This window comes from Fusarium fujikuroi, chromosome FFUJ_chr09 (assembly GCF_900079805.1).
Source record: "Fusarium fujikuroi IMI 58289 draft genome, chromosome FFUJ_chr09".
Classification (NCBI taxonomy): domain Eukaryota; kingdom Fungi; phylum Ascomycota; class Sordariomycetes; order Hypocreales; family Nectriaceae; genus Fusarium; species Fusarium fujikuroi.
The window spans coordinates 1,465,485-1,480,105 of record NC_036630.1 but is presented as its reverse complement, the minus strand read 5'-3'; the positions used below and the strand labels follow the sequence as shown (position 1 = coordinate 1,480,105).

General features: G+C 49.3%; 5 protein-coding genes and 1 non-coding gene; 3 read left to right on the top strand and 3 right to left on the bottom strand.

Moving 5' to 3' along the window:
* Positions 1–711: 711 nt before the first annotated feature.
* Positions 712–2,820, top strand: FFUJ_09720 (related to transcription initiation factor TFIIF large subunit; the record flags this gene model as incomplete). XM_023568346.1 has 3 exons in its annotated part: positions 712–2,040; positions 2,095–2,548; positions 2,606–2,820. 3 exons carry the CDS (start codon positions 712–714, stop codon positions 2,818–2,820), a joined length of 1,998 nt encoding a protein of 665 aa, XP_023435558.1.
* Positions 2,821–3,047: 227 nt separating this feature from the next.
* FFUJ_09721 (related to Pre-mRNA-splicing factor CWC26) lies at positions 3,048–4,046 on the bottom strand (the record flags this gene model as incomplete). Its single annotated transcript, XM_023568345.1, has 1 exon — positions 3,048–4,046. One exon carries the CDS (start codon positions 4,044–4,046, stop codon positions 3,048–3,050), a length of 999 nt encoding a protein of 332 aa, XP_023435557.1.
* A 545-nt stretch (positions 4,047–4,591) lies between these two features.
* On the top strand, positions 4,592–6,865 carry FFUJ_09722 (related to GSG1-sporulation specific protein; the record flags this gene model as incomplete). Its single annotated transcript, XM_023568344.1, has 1 exon — positions 4,592–6,865. One exon carries the CDS (start codon positions 4,592–4,594, stop codon positions 6,863–6,865), a length of 2,274 nt encoding a protein of 757 aa, XP_023435556.1.
* Positions 6,866–7,189: 324 nt separating this feature from the next.
* On the bottom strand, positions 7,190–9,096 carry FFUJ_09723 (related to multidrug transporter; the record flags this gene model as incomplete). XM_023568343.1 has 5 exons in its annotated part: positions 7,190–7,554; positions 7,611–8,320; positions 8,391–8,541; positions 8,590–8,885; positions 8,936–9,096. 5 exons carry the CDS (start codon positions 9,094–9,096, stop codon positions 7,190–7,192), a joined length of 1,683 nt encoding a protein of 560 aa, XP_023435555.1.
* Positions 9,097–10,998: 1,902 nt separating this feature from the next.
* Positions 10,999–12,755, top strand: FFUJ_09724 (related to auxin-resistance protein; the record flags this gene model as incomplete). XM_023568342.1 has 3 exons in its annotated part: positions 10,999–11,358; positions 11,413–12,346; positions 12,400–12,755. The coding sequence occupies 3 exons, from the start codon at positions 10,999–11,001 to the stop codon at positions 12,753–12,755; spliced, it is 1,650 nt and encodes a 549-aa protein (XP_023435554.1).
* A 324-nt stretch (positions 12,756–13,079) lies between these two features.
* Positions 13,080–13,195, bottom strand: FFUJ_scaffold11.rrna4. Its single transcript, XR_002792847.1, has one exon. It is a non-coding gene; the product is annotated as a ribosomal RNA (ribosomal RNA).
* Between the last annotated feature and the right edge of the window lie 1,426 nt (positions 13,196–14,621).

The window sequence follows — 14,621 nt, the reverse complement described above, 5'->3', positions numbered from 1 at the left end:
ATAGCTCGGCAAGTTATCGTAAATAATACGAACCTAACTAGCATCCGCATATCGACCCTGTGTATCAAATAAAATTCTGTCAGATAAAAGGATTCAAACCAACTATACGCCACTCCCACGCGACCAAGAAATAGTAAGCTTATAGGAGAATTCTACGTATGACCTTTTTGCTTCAGGGCCAGAGCATCGCTTAACAATATTTTTCGTCGGATACTTTGTTTGGGCAGGGGTAAGGTACTCAAGTGTAAAACTCGAAGAGACACAACCTGTGGTCTTTATATAGTAGGTACATACTAGGTAGCTACCTTAGTAGGTACCTAATGCTAGTAATTTGCTAAAGGTCGCAAGACTCAGAAACACTGGCAACTGGGGAGCGCACAGCCACATGTGGCTTCTTACTCCAGAGCCTTTGTCATCGTCATAAGGTAGGTGCACTATCTTGCTCAGGACCTTTGTCCCTGCATTCAGCATCATCTTTGTCAGGGCATAAAAAGCTCCTTTGCGTCCTCGCCTGGCTAAGTCAGCCTCTTCCTGTATTGATAAAACAAACACCATCAATCTCCCCGTCTTTTTATTATACGAACTCCTCCAGATACGCGTGTTGATTCAGTCTGCCTCGCGCTCTGCGCAGAGCTAGGCTACAGGCTGTGACCTGTTGTCGTCAAAGCATTTCCAGGATTTCTTTCGCGATTGCGCGACCTCTTCATCAACATGAGTGCGCCGCCTCCCTCAGGCCATCCGCCCGCCAACGCGCCTGGGTATCCAAATGGTGCCCCGAAGAAACAGAAGCCAAACCCCCTTCGGCCATTGCGTAAAAATCCCAAGGCAAACCCCCTCGTTTCTCGAAGACCACCACCCAGGCCGACAGCGCAATCTGCTTCGGGTAGGCTAAATGGAACAAAGCCAAACATTGAAGAGATTCGACGTCAAAATGGTGGCTGGTCAGAGCCACCGCCACCGGAGTGCAAGGATATCCCCATTATGACAACGAAGAAGGATCTTCTCGACGGCATTCGATACCACATGATGAAGTTCACTCAATCTAAAGCAGGAGGAAAACCCATCGATCCAACCGACCAGGACGACTTCGCACGACCCGTAACATTGCACCGACGAGATGCGCGCCAACCCCCTCCAGGGAGGGCTGTCAAGACCGAAGCACCGGAAGCGCCTCAGGCTGACGAGGAAGAGGTGGAAAGACAGGCGCAGAGGAAAGCTGAACGGGAGGCTCAGCGCGCCATTGATCAGGCCAAGATTGCGCCTGTGGCCAAAGATCCTAATCCCAAGCGACCGAAGAAGCAAAAAGAGGAGAAGACGACGTTCAACCGGGCGCCAAAGACTGAAACTGCTAAGAAGGCGTCCGACCTGCGATATGAGGAAGCTCTTCCATGGCATCTCGAAGATGCAGAGGGTAAAAATGTTTGGGTTGGTAACTTTGTGGACACACTCTCTGGATCTAACGTGGCTTTCATGATCGATGAGTCTGTTTTCCGCATGATCCCCCTAGAGAAGTGGTACAAATTTACGTCTAAGCCGCCCTTTCAGACTTACGACATTGATGAGGTGGAGGCCTTCATGAGTAAGAAGGTGGATGTGGGCCGTTGGGTCATGAGAGATGAAGAGAAGAAAGCTGGGCGAAAAGACCTGGAGGCCACAAGAAAAATGTTCTATGGAAGTGGCCCGATGGTCAAGACCGAAAGTGCGACGTTCAAGGCTGCCTCGAGGTCAGAGAAACTGGAGCATGATGAGATTGATATGTCGGGCGATGAATTTCAAGATGATGATGAGGCTCCAATGTTCGAAAGGAATGACGATGAAGACACAAAGGACTCCAAGGACCGCATTCGTCGGGAACAGCTCGGTGCCAACTTATTCGGAGAAGGTGACGAGCAAGAAGTGGACAAAGAACTGGATGAACAACTCCGAGAAGAGATCCTACGACAGAAGCTCGGCAAAGCCACCAAGAAGGCATTGATCAAGAGAGATCGAGAGGATATCTACGAAAGTGACGATTCCGAAGAGAATCCATGGAGCAGCTCGGTAAAGTCTTTTTTTATCAACTTGGGTCAATATAATGCTAACCGATATTTCAAGTCTGATGACAACTCCTCCGACGAGGAAGAAGAGGAAGACAAGAAAGATGACGAGAAGAAGGACGTCAACAAGGACGACAAGAACCAGAGTGGTTCCGGATCCAAGGGTACCATCACTCCCTCCGGGAAGAAGCCCGAAGGCACTAAGAAGAGCAAGTCGCTCAAGCGAGCCGGCTCGCCAGCACTCTCTGAGTCCAGTGGAAACGAATCTTCCCGCAAAAAGCTTAAGAAGAATGTCCCATCTGCCACGGGAAGCAGGTCGGGCACTCCTCTTGTACAGGGCGGAGCCGCTCGTCGACCCACGGCTGCTGGATCTGGTAGTGATGGAGAGGCAACTGCTGGCGAGATGTCAGATGGAGCTGCACCCAAGAGGAAGAAGTTGAAGTTGGTTAGTAGCAGTGCTCGGGGCACTCCTTCGGCATCTAGGGCTGGCAGCCCCAACCCAACCCAGGGTGGTAAGTCTTTCTTTGGACTGATTGCAGACAAAGGTCATAACTAATATTGTATTGCAGCAGCTTCTCCTGGCTCACCTGGAACTTCAGCTGTCGAACCATCTGAAATTCTCGACAAGATCCCCGCCGAAGGCATCACCGTTAACGAGTTGATCAAGCTCTTCAACCACCGCCTGGGTGATAGACCAGGCCAGATGTCTAAGACTGAGTGGATTCAGCTTGTCAAGAAGCTTTGTGACTATGGACCTGACAAGCGACTTCGCCGAAGATCGTAAAAGAATAGATACCCAATCAGGGCGGCAATATCGTGTCTTTTTTTCTCCTCTGGAGTTTTATTTGCCTTGCGACTTCTTCGTTAGCGGACTCCGAACCAGACGTAGTTTCGGAATCCAACAACAGGATACATCCTGACATTCAGATCATTACTTACGGAGGATAAGGTCAATTAGTTTAGTGCTTAAAATGGGTATATAATAGAATATCTGCATCGAACTCCATCCTTTCATTCATCCATTTGCCAAGAGTATTCAAGTCCCTTGTTCCGTTCTCTACGGTTAAGTGCCTTGAACCTCTCAGCTTCAAAGCCATTGCCGCGATCGACACCATCCCAGCGATAGCCTGGTTTGATCGCGTACCGATTTGGCGGCGCTGCGCCAGCGTAAACTGGCTTACGTTTTGACTTTTTGCTCTGTCCTGTGCCTGTTTGCTTCTTCTCGGCCATGAACTGCATCATGGGATCGTTCCAGCGCTCCTGATCTTTCAATTCCTGGTTCATTTCTTCGTCATCGGCTGTACGCGCGAATGACATAAGCTTGGCATCTTGTAACTTCTCTCGACGCTTACGAGCCTCCTCAAGCTGTATGTCGCCCTTGAGAGCATCTTTGGCCAGGCGTTCCTTTTCCTCTGCTTCAACAGCGGCCGCAGTGGCGGCACGTCGTGCTTCGGCGCGCTTCATTGATATGTCGATTCTTCGGCCTGTAGCGTCTCGATATATTGTTTCTTCCTCCTTTGACTTGCGGTGTCGTTCGAACTCTTCGCGCTCTTCTTTTTGCCGCCGTTTAAGTTGCGCTGAAACAGTTGCTGCGCTTTGCAGTCCTGCATGTGTTCCGTCGCTCATCTTCGCAGCTGACCCGTCATCTTCAATAATAGGCATGTCCTCGTCTTCATTGCGAGCTGCGGTTTGCTCCGCTGCCGCTGATGCTAGAATCGCGTCTGCAGCCGCAGCCGAGTCATCTTTTGATGTCGCGTCTCCTCCAACTGACTTCCAATTACTCTTCTTGGCTTTTCGAAACTCAGCAGATCGCCCCGATACTGTAACTGGAGCATCTATTCCCTCGTCATCCTGCTGCGTATTGGTGTTGCCCCAGCCTGAATCGTCATCGTCTGTAATAAGAAGGCCATTGTTGGCGTCGGCGCCGCGCTTGCGCTTCCGTTTCTTCGCTGGTTTTGGGTCGGCAACCAAGTACTTAGAAGCTAGAAACGCTGTTAAATCTGAAGGCATTTTGTTTTTGATGCGATAGGGGCTGCGTTGAAAGTATAGCGACAGGACTTGTCTTCTGAGTTGGGAATCTTGAATGTTGCTGTTTTAGATAGTATGCAGCTATCCCATGTTGCGGCTCTCGCCTCGGTAGAGCAATTACAGTGGAGTGGAGCCCAGTGCTTAACGTTCCGTTAACTATCCGCTGTCCCTGTCTGACCCGGTCTGGGCGCCTCCACCATGAGGTAAGGATACGTACCGCCATCATATCCCGAGTTTCCACATGGTCGCCCAACCTTTGTTGCTAATCTAAGATCAAAGTTCCTCAAAGTTCCAAGGCGTTGGTTAACCTCCTACCTATATTCACCTAATGTCCCATTTGCTTCAGTGACAGGATCATGCCGAGCCGAGTTGTGGCCTATACTATTCGCCGTTCACCCTCACCTTCTTACGCCTCATAATCCTCCGAAGCCTGGTCCTATATTATACCTATATCCTCCGGATAGGACCCCTACGATTACGACCCTGTCCGACATCATCACCGCAAGCCGCTGCTCGCCATCGCCTTCATGCCACAATCTGTCGAGAATGCAGCTCCGCCGACGGAACCGCTTCAGGCGTTACCCGTCGCTGCGTCTGCTATGAAGCTTACAAAGTCGCGACACTCCACGCCTGTATTAGAGTCGCTACCATTGTCGCAATCGGAAACCAACTTGGCCTTTCGTCGCTCCAACCCGTCGGCTGCTTCCTTGTATGCCTCAACTCTCTCTCCACCTGGATCACGCTCAATATCCCCAGCCGGCCGAGGATCGCCCTCTCGAGTTCTGTCCCATACCGTGTTTGATGCCAGACCAAGCCGTCCACTACCTGAGACCGGGGGCGATGGATCCGAACCTTTGAATCTCATCCTCCGGGCATTCGTACCTCATGTCTCGATTTACTCTTCCCATGATACAGATATTTTGATGGACGAGAAGGGCTTTCGAAACGGTCTCTGGGAACTACTTCGACCCTTTGGTGAAGACGTGCCAGGCAAAATTGCGATCAGGGATAGCAACGGAATGAGCAAAGCCGCAGAAGGATTCTCTATCAGGTTTACGAGATTCGGTCACAATATTGAACACCCCGACCCCACAGTTTCGGGTTTTAGGAATCCCGCATCCTCGCCAGGTCAGAATGGCAGCCAAGCGAGCACATCCAGGGACAAGCAGTTTCTACTGGACGCAGAAGCTGTAGTCAACAGCCATTTGTCCTATGCAGAGGAGTCGTTCGCAGCGCTGCCCCAGCATGGCTTGTTCGCGGGTCCAGACACGGGCTCAGAAGAGACCTCACCATATTACGCTCTTTATTTGCGAAGGTTGCTATCTGGCCTTCCTATTTCACCCCACGAAACCTTTTCACACCCTGTGGCATGTGTTGTTGCCATTAGCTCACGGAATCCGAATCCTCTTGAAGAGCTAAAGAAACTCTACACAGAAACAAAGGAGGGGAACCGAAAACTTCCACCTTGGGTAGACAGTGAATTTATTCGATACTATGTGCTAGTCCACGATGAAGAGAAGGACGACATAACAAGATCTATGGGGCTGTTTGAACAGATGAAACGAAATATGGGACCCCATTGCCATCTTCTTCGATTGAGAAGCAGCCAGAGTGCCGAGACAGACGACGACAGTATTCCACTTCCCCGCAGCGACTGGATGTCGGCGCAGGAGGAACTGGAAGATATCCGGAGGAGCGAAGACGACGAGGATTTTGAGGACCCAACACGCTACATATTTGAATCTGATGCTACTGCCATTCGTACGTTTGTGCGTGAAATGGTGACCATGTCTGTCATCCCTACCATGGAACGAAATGTATCGTTGTGGAATGACCAAGTTGCTTCTCGCCGAAGAGGTCTCACGGGTCGCTTTATGAATTTATCCCGGAAGTGGGCGTTCACCGGCAGCTCCAGGAATTCCACAGGCACAAGCAACGCAAGAGACAACTACAATGCTGCTGGATTTTATGTATCAGAAGCCCCTGAAGCTATTATGAGAAAACTGGCAGACTACGCCTTTATGTTAAGGGATTGGAAACTGGCGCATTCAACATATGATCTTTTGAGGTCAGATTTTAGCGATTCCAAGGCCTGGAAACATCACGCCGCTGCCAATGAGATGGCTGCGCTAAGTCTTTTGCTTCTTCCACAACAGATGTCATCGAAGAACCGTGCCGAGACAATAGATCAAATGTTGGAGGCTGCGTTTTACTCCTACAACACCCGGTGCTGTGCCCCCTATGGAGCATTGCGAAGCTTGCTCCTGGGTTTAGAGCTGCTGCGTTTACGAGGTGGGACCAATATTGATGATGCAGGCCGATGGGGCGTCAGGCTTCTCGAGTCTAAGATCTCGGGCAGCGTGGGTGATGCACTGATAAAGGAACGACTCGCTATTTGCTATGGCTCGAAGGAGGGGGTCGGTAGTTGGCACTGGGGCTCGCGCCGTCGAAAATCAGCAACTTGGAGCGTGCTCAGTGCAGATGCATGGCTTCAGCAGTCCAAGCACATACAGGCAAGGCGATGTCTTGACGAGGCCCAGAGGATGTACTCGACTTTGCCTCATAAGGAGGGGATCACCAAGTTTGAGGCAGCAGGTGACTTCATGGCATCACTGCAGCACAGTCTTGCAGAGTCGCCAGACGCGTCGGATAACGACAGCAAGGGGGATGACGATGACGATATTGATGAGGAGAGTGAGGCCCTCAATGATATGAAGCCGAGGAGACCAAGTACAGCAGCGGTAAACATGTATCGGGATACAACGAAGGAGGAAGGTAGTAGTATGGATGGTGGCACATAGTTAATATAACGACCAACGACTCAGATGCTTCGATTCAATATGATGTATTGTATAGCTCTTCTTCCTGTGGTGGCGGCTATAGTGGTGTGCAGCTCATGCTTCCCCATGGTTCTAAGTGCGGTGATTAGGTGTGTCACTTTAGCAGGCTAAAGTGACCCTTTGTTGGGAGACAAGGAGAAAAATAAGACCTAACAAGAAGAAGTTCTAGACCTTTACCTACTTACAATATAACCCGGGAGATACTTGAGTCAACAGCCTGTAACGGCGAGGTGCGTCCCTGTGTGTGGTGTGATATCCTGCGTAAAGATAAGAGTCGAGGCTAATCTATACAACCTGTGCCGTTTGTGCACGTCGGCGGTCTTCCTCTTCTCTAACAATGATTTTCCTTTGCTCGGCTATCAAAAGACGCCCTTTTCGAAAGGCACCAAATGCGGATATGACTGAGCAAGCTGCAACTACTGTCGCTATCTTCATCTCTACCTGAAATGCATCAGCGTAGGTATAGCGGACAGCTGACCACTGTGCACTAGTGAGATGTGTGTTAGAGCCACCAATTGTTGCTTGCTCATAGGCCGTAAGAACACCCGAAAGATACTTTGAGCTCTTCTCGTTCAGCAAGGCCGATGATGCTGCAATGCCCAAGCTACCACCCAAGAGCCGAACTTGAGAGAGAATACCCTGTGCGGGAGCTAATGATTTATTGTTAGCAACAGGCTTCTTTCACGACCCAAGCCTTGATACATACCGTAGTCCCTAATGGGTACCTCTACCGTTGATAGCATTGTCGAAGACGCGACTGTTAAGCCAAAGCCAAGACCACAAAATGTCATGTAACCAAGAAGTTTTGCATCATTGGGCTCATGTGACAGCGACGTGAGCAATCCGCAGCCGATTGTCATTACACTTGAGCCAAGTGCCAATGACTCAAAAGTGTAGTTCTTGGTGGCGTTAATCTTGCCTGCTAAAAGACTGCCAATGGCGGCTGTCCCCAACATGGGAAGCAACATGACTCCCGAGATGAGAGCAGACTTGCCACTAACAACTTGGAAGCGTAGGGGGATGGCATAGATTAGCAACAAGTAAGGAAAGCCGTTGAGGAGGGTGTTGGCAACGGCAGTAGAGTAGATCCTGTTGCGAAAGATGTTGATTGGGAATGCGGGAGCAAACCGATCGTGCCATCGATGCTGAATGAAGATTTGCCAAGCAATGAGTAGACCGCATGCAAGCAGGCCACAGATCAGGGGTGCAATGAAAATGGAAGCTTTCCACCCATCGTTAGATCTTCCTGTGCCAGCATTCTGAAACGAGAAAACGACCAAAACTGCTGCAGCAATAACAAGGATGGATCCAAGAAAATCAAGTTCTTTCCAAGCACGTCGTTCTTGTGATGGTAGGTATTCCGGTTTGGGCCAAGTCAAGACAAATATGACTAGAGAGACAAAACCAACAGGGCCACTGCAAGTTGTTAGCCACATGACAAGGCACATATCTGAAGGGGGAGCAATACTTGATCCAAAATACCCACCTCCACGAGGCATAGTGTGTCAAAATACCACCCAGAACAGGGCCAAGGACACCTGACATGGTAATTACCAAGCCCACCAGAGCCGCTATGTGCTGCTTCATTCTATCTGGGCTGATTTCAGGCAGCATGATCATCGTGAGAGAATATAGTCCTGACTGTGTTAACGATCTAGCGAACACGACGGTTCAGTAGAGCATACCTGAACCTCCGATGCCCTGTAGAGCACGAAAGGCGACGAGTTGGTTAATACTTTGTGCAAAACCACAGGCAAGGGAAAATATGAAGAAGATAATATAGGCTGCGATAAAGGCATCCCGACGTCCAACAATATCGGATATACGAGCGAAGACGATGGCGCATCCGAGATATGCAAGAGTGTATGCAAGAGCAACCCAATTGACGTCCTCGAGGACCTCAAAGTCGACTCCGATACTGTGTAAACTTGTTGCAACGATAGAGGTGTCTATCATAGACAGGAACAGGCCTAGAAGGACTCTTGGAGTATGTGTTAGCAGCGGGTTACCACAAGAGATGATGGGACATACCCAACACAAAGGCCCCAGAAACGAGCAGGTGGGATTAGAGGGACTTCAGTGTCGTCGGAGTCTGAAGCGGGAATTGAGTGATCTGTTTGGGAGCCAGAGGTGGTTTCTGGTTTGCCACCATCCTGGGTGCGCGTATCCATATCATTTACTCTTGCATTCATGATGGGTAGGTGAAAGGGGATGAGAAAGGCGACAAGATTCCTGTGGTATACTCCAAGAAGATTACAAGAAACGGCGAAATGAGGGATGGCAGTTAGTTTGGTGTAGGGGTTGGGTAGTTCTGATCCTGATGGAAGCCCCAAAATCTGAAGGAAATGTTGCACTGCGAGCAGGTTTGTCTGAATCACTGGCGCGTGGGGACTCTTGATCACCAAACAATAAGCAGCAAATACGAGTAATGAACAGGTCTTTGTTTTGATGCTTCGTTTGTCTCGACCAGTCTTGATATTTTGATTCTACTAAAACGAGGTGATCAGGAGTTTCCGTCCCTTATATGATCAGGATGACAGCTGCAAGTGAGTGGTCCTGGAGATCTGGATGTAGGCATTCCGCTGACGATGGTGCGTCCCTCGCATATAATGAATGACCCCGGCCAAAGACTTGCGAGACATGCTATGGGAATCATTAAAATGAGAATTGGGGACCAACATGACTTTCCGGCTGCGAGTCCGAGCTATCTGAGTGAAGCAGTCAGCTTGAGGCTTGAGAACGTTGAAGTGGAGCGATGGAGGGTCCACTCTCGCATTCGCTTATTATGATGGTCTCGTAGAATGATTCGCAGATCCCCATTGAACATCTTGAAGGCGAGCGCTAGGCGTAAATGGGAAATCAATTCGAAGAATGGAAGCCAATCCTGAAGCTTGAAGAGAAATGAGCAAACCGCTAGATACCTCCTGGGTAAGCTACCTTACGTGCGGCTCTCTAGTGTATCGACAAAGCTGTTTGCTAGACTCTAAAAGTCCGGTCGTGCACAGAAGTAAATGTTTGTTTGACTACAACTGTCGATCGCGGAGTTTTTACCAGCGAATCAAGTCCCCGTAGTCTATAGTGCTGGGAGCGGACGGTGAATTTAAGCACGGAATTCTGTTTCACTTTCAAAGCTCAAAAGGCCCATTCAAAAGGTAAGCGTCTCATCCTACGGAGTAGTGCCCTGGGCTTTGCAATCACTCCATCTCTTTGCTGAAGGATTCTGCATTACCTCATAACTACCTTGGGTGCTTGCATAGAGCCTGGGTCAGTCATATCGGAACGAGTGGGACGATACAAAAAGGAAAGGTTTAGATAGGTAAATGTAAAGGCAGTATACATAGTATACATAGTAGACTTGGCAAACATGAACCAATTATATCTTTTGTTCTCTTCCCTCAGCCTAATAAGTATTTTGGTGACCAACATCCCAGAGCAGCACAAGAAAAACTTATTAACGTCAATTGTAGGCAAAGAATGGCTGGCCCGGCGCGTTTACTTTTGTGTCCTGAACTGTATCCTCAATCGGCGAAAAACTGCAATATACTTTCGATTTTGTCCTCAAGCTAATACAACCTAGAAAACCAAAATGGTTTCATTTAAATCACCAGCTCTACCCTTCCGTCTTATTTCTTTCTCGTGCTTAACATCTATCCAATTCCTCCAAAAGTCATCACAAAGCAAGAGCTCTGACAAAGATAACCCAATCACGAGCTCCAACCACCCAGCTACCTTACTCCACTTGAGCGGCTACTCCCAGTTGTGACGTAGCGCAGTTTCGACCCACGTCGAGCTGTGAGTGGTCGGAAATGGCTGGTCCATTACAAGGCCACTGCTCAGCAACAGGCAACGATTATTCAACACCATCTTCACCCACTCCACTCGAGAGCTTCATCAATATCATCTATACTACTACTACTAGCAGTCTCTCACATCTTATCGGGGGTCTCGCAACACTCGTTCATCCGAAGTCCGTCTGCTCGCTGTTTGACTTCTTACAGAGCAAGCTACGCGGTGCGACATCGCATCATTACCTGGACAGTCACAGTCACGTACAAGCACAAGTACGTACTCGTTCATCAGCATCGGACCTCAATATGGCCGATGTCATGGTCCAGACCCCTCCGGTACTTCAGGGTCCATCAGAGAAGGAGCGAAAATATGACCGCCAACTCCGACTTTGGGCTGCCTCGGGTCAGGCTGCTCTCGAGTCGGCTAATATTCTCCTCGTCAACTCCGGTGCTGGTACCGTTGGCGTTGAGACTCTCAAGAATCTTGTTCTACCTGGTATTGGCCGGTTCACTATTGCCGACCAGAATGTTGTAACTCATCAAGATTTGGGTGTCAATTTCTTTGTAGATGATAGCTGGCTGGGCAAGTCCAGAGCTGAAGCTTGCACCGACTTTCTCTTGGAACTTAACCCTGAAGTACAGGGTGAATGGTATCCTAAACCCCAGGTATATCGCTCAATCTGCCCGGCCGTAACGGCCAATCCCACTGACATATCTCAGGATGAATCTTTCCACCTAGATCACTTTCTCAGTAGCTCACCAACATTCACCATGATCCTATATGCTCTTCCTTTGCCTCAAGATCAGGTTCAGCTAATTCGGGGTTATTCTCATCAACATAAAATTCCTACAATTGCAGTTCATTCTGTTGGATACTACTCCTACTTCAAGACCACATTACCAGGCACATTTCCTATCGTTGACACCCATCCCGACGAGACCGCTACTACAGATCTGCGACTTCTAGCCCCTTGGCCCGAACTCCTTGAGTTTTCCCAGAGCATGACTGAAAACATCGATAACCTCGATAGTCATGAGCATGGTCATTTACCTATGGTCGTCATTCTCTTTCATTATCTAGAACAATGGAAACAGGCCCACGGCGGCGCTTACCCTACAAGCTACGTCGACAAGACCGCATTCCGCAAAACTGTCTCGGAGGCCATGAGGACAGACAACCCTGAGGGAGGTGAAGAGAATTTTGAAGAGGCTATAGCTGCTGTGATGAAACATGTAGTAAAGCCCTCCCTTCCTAGTTCTCTTCAACAAGTCTTTGACCATGTGCACCAAGATCCTGTAAGAATAAGTGCAATTATTGTCAACTTCATCGCTAACCTTTGCCAGGAGGAGACCACATCAAGCTTCTGGGTCATCACAGAGGCTGTGAAACGATTCTATGACCAACATGGCCGTTTACCTGTCCCTGGAGGACTGCCTGACATGAAGGCTCAATCCAACGTGTACATCAAACTACAGAACATCTACAAAGAACGGGCTCGCCAGGACGTTGGTCAAGTTCTGGAAACCGCTCGAAGTCTTCCTGGCGGTCAGGACGTGGATCCCGAGCAGGTCGAGCTCTTCTGCAAGAATGCTTCTTTTATCAAGCTCATTAATGCCTCTGGAGACAAGTCTATCAGTCTCGATAAGCTTGTCGGTAAGTGCAGCTCTTCCTGGTCAGAAGGACTTATAATAACATATAGCGTACAGAGCAGGAGCTAGCAAACGACGAGATATCAGCCTTTGCTGGGCCCGAGATGCCTCTATCTCTGGTCCCACTGTACCTCGCCCTGTTGGCAACATCAAATACCAAGACTGCTTCTGCAGATGATATTATGGATTTCGTCGGCAAGGCCGCACCAAAAGCCACAGAAAACGAACGATACAAGAAGACTGCCCAAGAGGTTGAGCGCGCGGCCGGTGGCGAGCTTCATAACATATCAGCCCTTACCGGCGGCATGGTTGCTCAAGAGATGATCAAGATTATCACCAAGCAATATGTGCCCATCGACAACACTTGTATCTTCGACGGTATCGACAGCCGCTGTCAGGTCCTCCGCCTGTAAAGAATATCGGCCCTTGGAGGTATCTCATGGGAAAGATGGAAACGGAGTAATGTCACGATTAATGGCTGGATAGAAGGATTTACAATAGAAACCATCGCACCAAGCGACTTTGAAAGCATCGTGGAGTAGCTCAACGTGGTAGGGTCTCCTGACGCCATCTTCTGAATGACGACAGGTTTCGGTTTCCGCATCGCGATTCTCATTCGACCCTAACCACAACTATCAACCACGTGTTCGCCCCAGCCGTGAGCAAAAGGCGATGCTTGCTCTCTGGAGCAAGACGCCCAAGACAATGAATGAGAGACATGCATCCAGCCAAAAAAGAACATACAACAGCGGGGATTCGCTGGTCGTCACCGACCCAACTACTAATCCGCCGGTTAGTGGCTTGACTATGGGAGAGCGGACGGGATCCCGTATTTTCCACTACCTATGGTCGTATGTGGTCATCAAGATGATGGTGTTGGTTATGTGCGCTCTGCCTTGCATGTTCTATGCAATGAAGCGTCCGGGACGTCTCCCGATGTTCCTGGTATATGAGCAGGTCATGTTGCTTGACTAAGACAGTCCCACTATGAGAACTAGTCACGTTTCATCGAAGGACTGCGTTTCCGCAGTCTCCTGAAATCATGAGTACATACAAACAAAGCCTCATTCAGTGATAGTTGTGGGTTGCGGGGGCCATCGACACTGCTGGCATCAAGCATGCCATCTCGATATCAGGCCAGGAACCGGTGAGATATTACGCTCCTTTTGGCCATCGTAAGATGGCTATACTAAAGTCTAGCTACCTATGTATATTCCGGCAAGGTATATTGTGGCCAACGAATGAGCGCTGTACTTGGATTCGCCTGCCACGAGCTCTTTGCCCCAGCAAAACTGATCAAGTCCTCCACCGTCAGTCACCCTTGCTGAATATTGCCAATTGTTAAAAGCCTCTTCCTGCCGAAAACTCTCTCTCGCATCTTCCCGAGATACCTATATACGCTAGCAGGGTTGCCTGAGTCGCATCTGTCTCTTGATCGACGCTCTTGTTGCCGGTGTGGAGGCTGTGAGAACTTTGACGGGAACTCTTTAGAAACGACCGCAATCATCAAGGTACAACCTAGTTTGCTAGTCTCATAGGGCTACCAGTAAGTCGTCTTATTGCTCAGCTTTAGCGAAGAGGGCGGGAGCTTCAATGGAGGTGGATTGGGAGGGAGTGTTTCTTTACCCCGGACGTCAGGTGGCAAGCGCTCTACCACGTCTCAAGTTGATCAACAGTCGTATCAAGGGCGGATCACGGAATGGTTTACCACTCGCCGCTTTATGGCAATACGACGTCTTCTTTCAGCAAAGCTTCTGCTCTTGCTGGACGTCGCCACCGCCTCTACGTCGACTGCCAAGTTCTTCAAGCCTAGTGCTGTCTGACCTCCGCTGTAAGGTACGCCAACCTGCATGTTCAAGTATCAGCAATTGAGGCCAAGAGTGTAATAAAGACCTCATGTCCAAATTTGTACAATGTAGGTAGTTGTTGCATGTATCGGTGGCGGCCTGTCTTCCTATGAAGCATGTCGGCTGTCCAGCACTGCCCCTATAATACGTCCGGAGGTTTGTTACCAGGATAACGACAACATCGTTAGACTCATGGCTAATAACAAAGTTTACCTAACGCGCCGGATCTGCTGTGGATCTCGCAAGCAGCACTGTCTCCAGCCATCACTAGGCTAAGCTATATTTGATGTATAGTTACGATAGCCTTGTCTAAGTGTAGGTTTGGTGACCTCTGGTCACATCTATACATACATGAACCACGGGATATTAGGCGAAATCGAATCAATCTTCGGCATTATGTTGGGCCGTCTCTGCTAGTCTACACTTGGCACC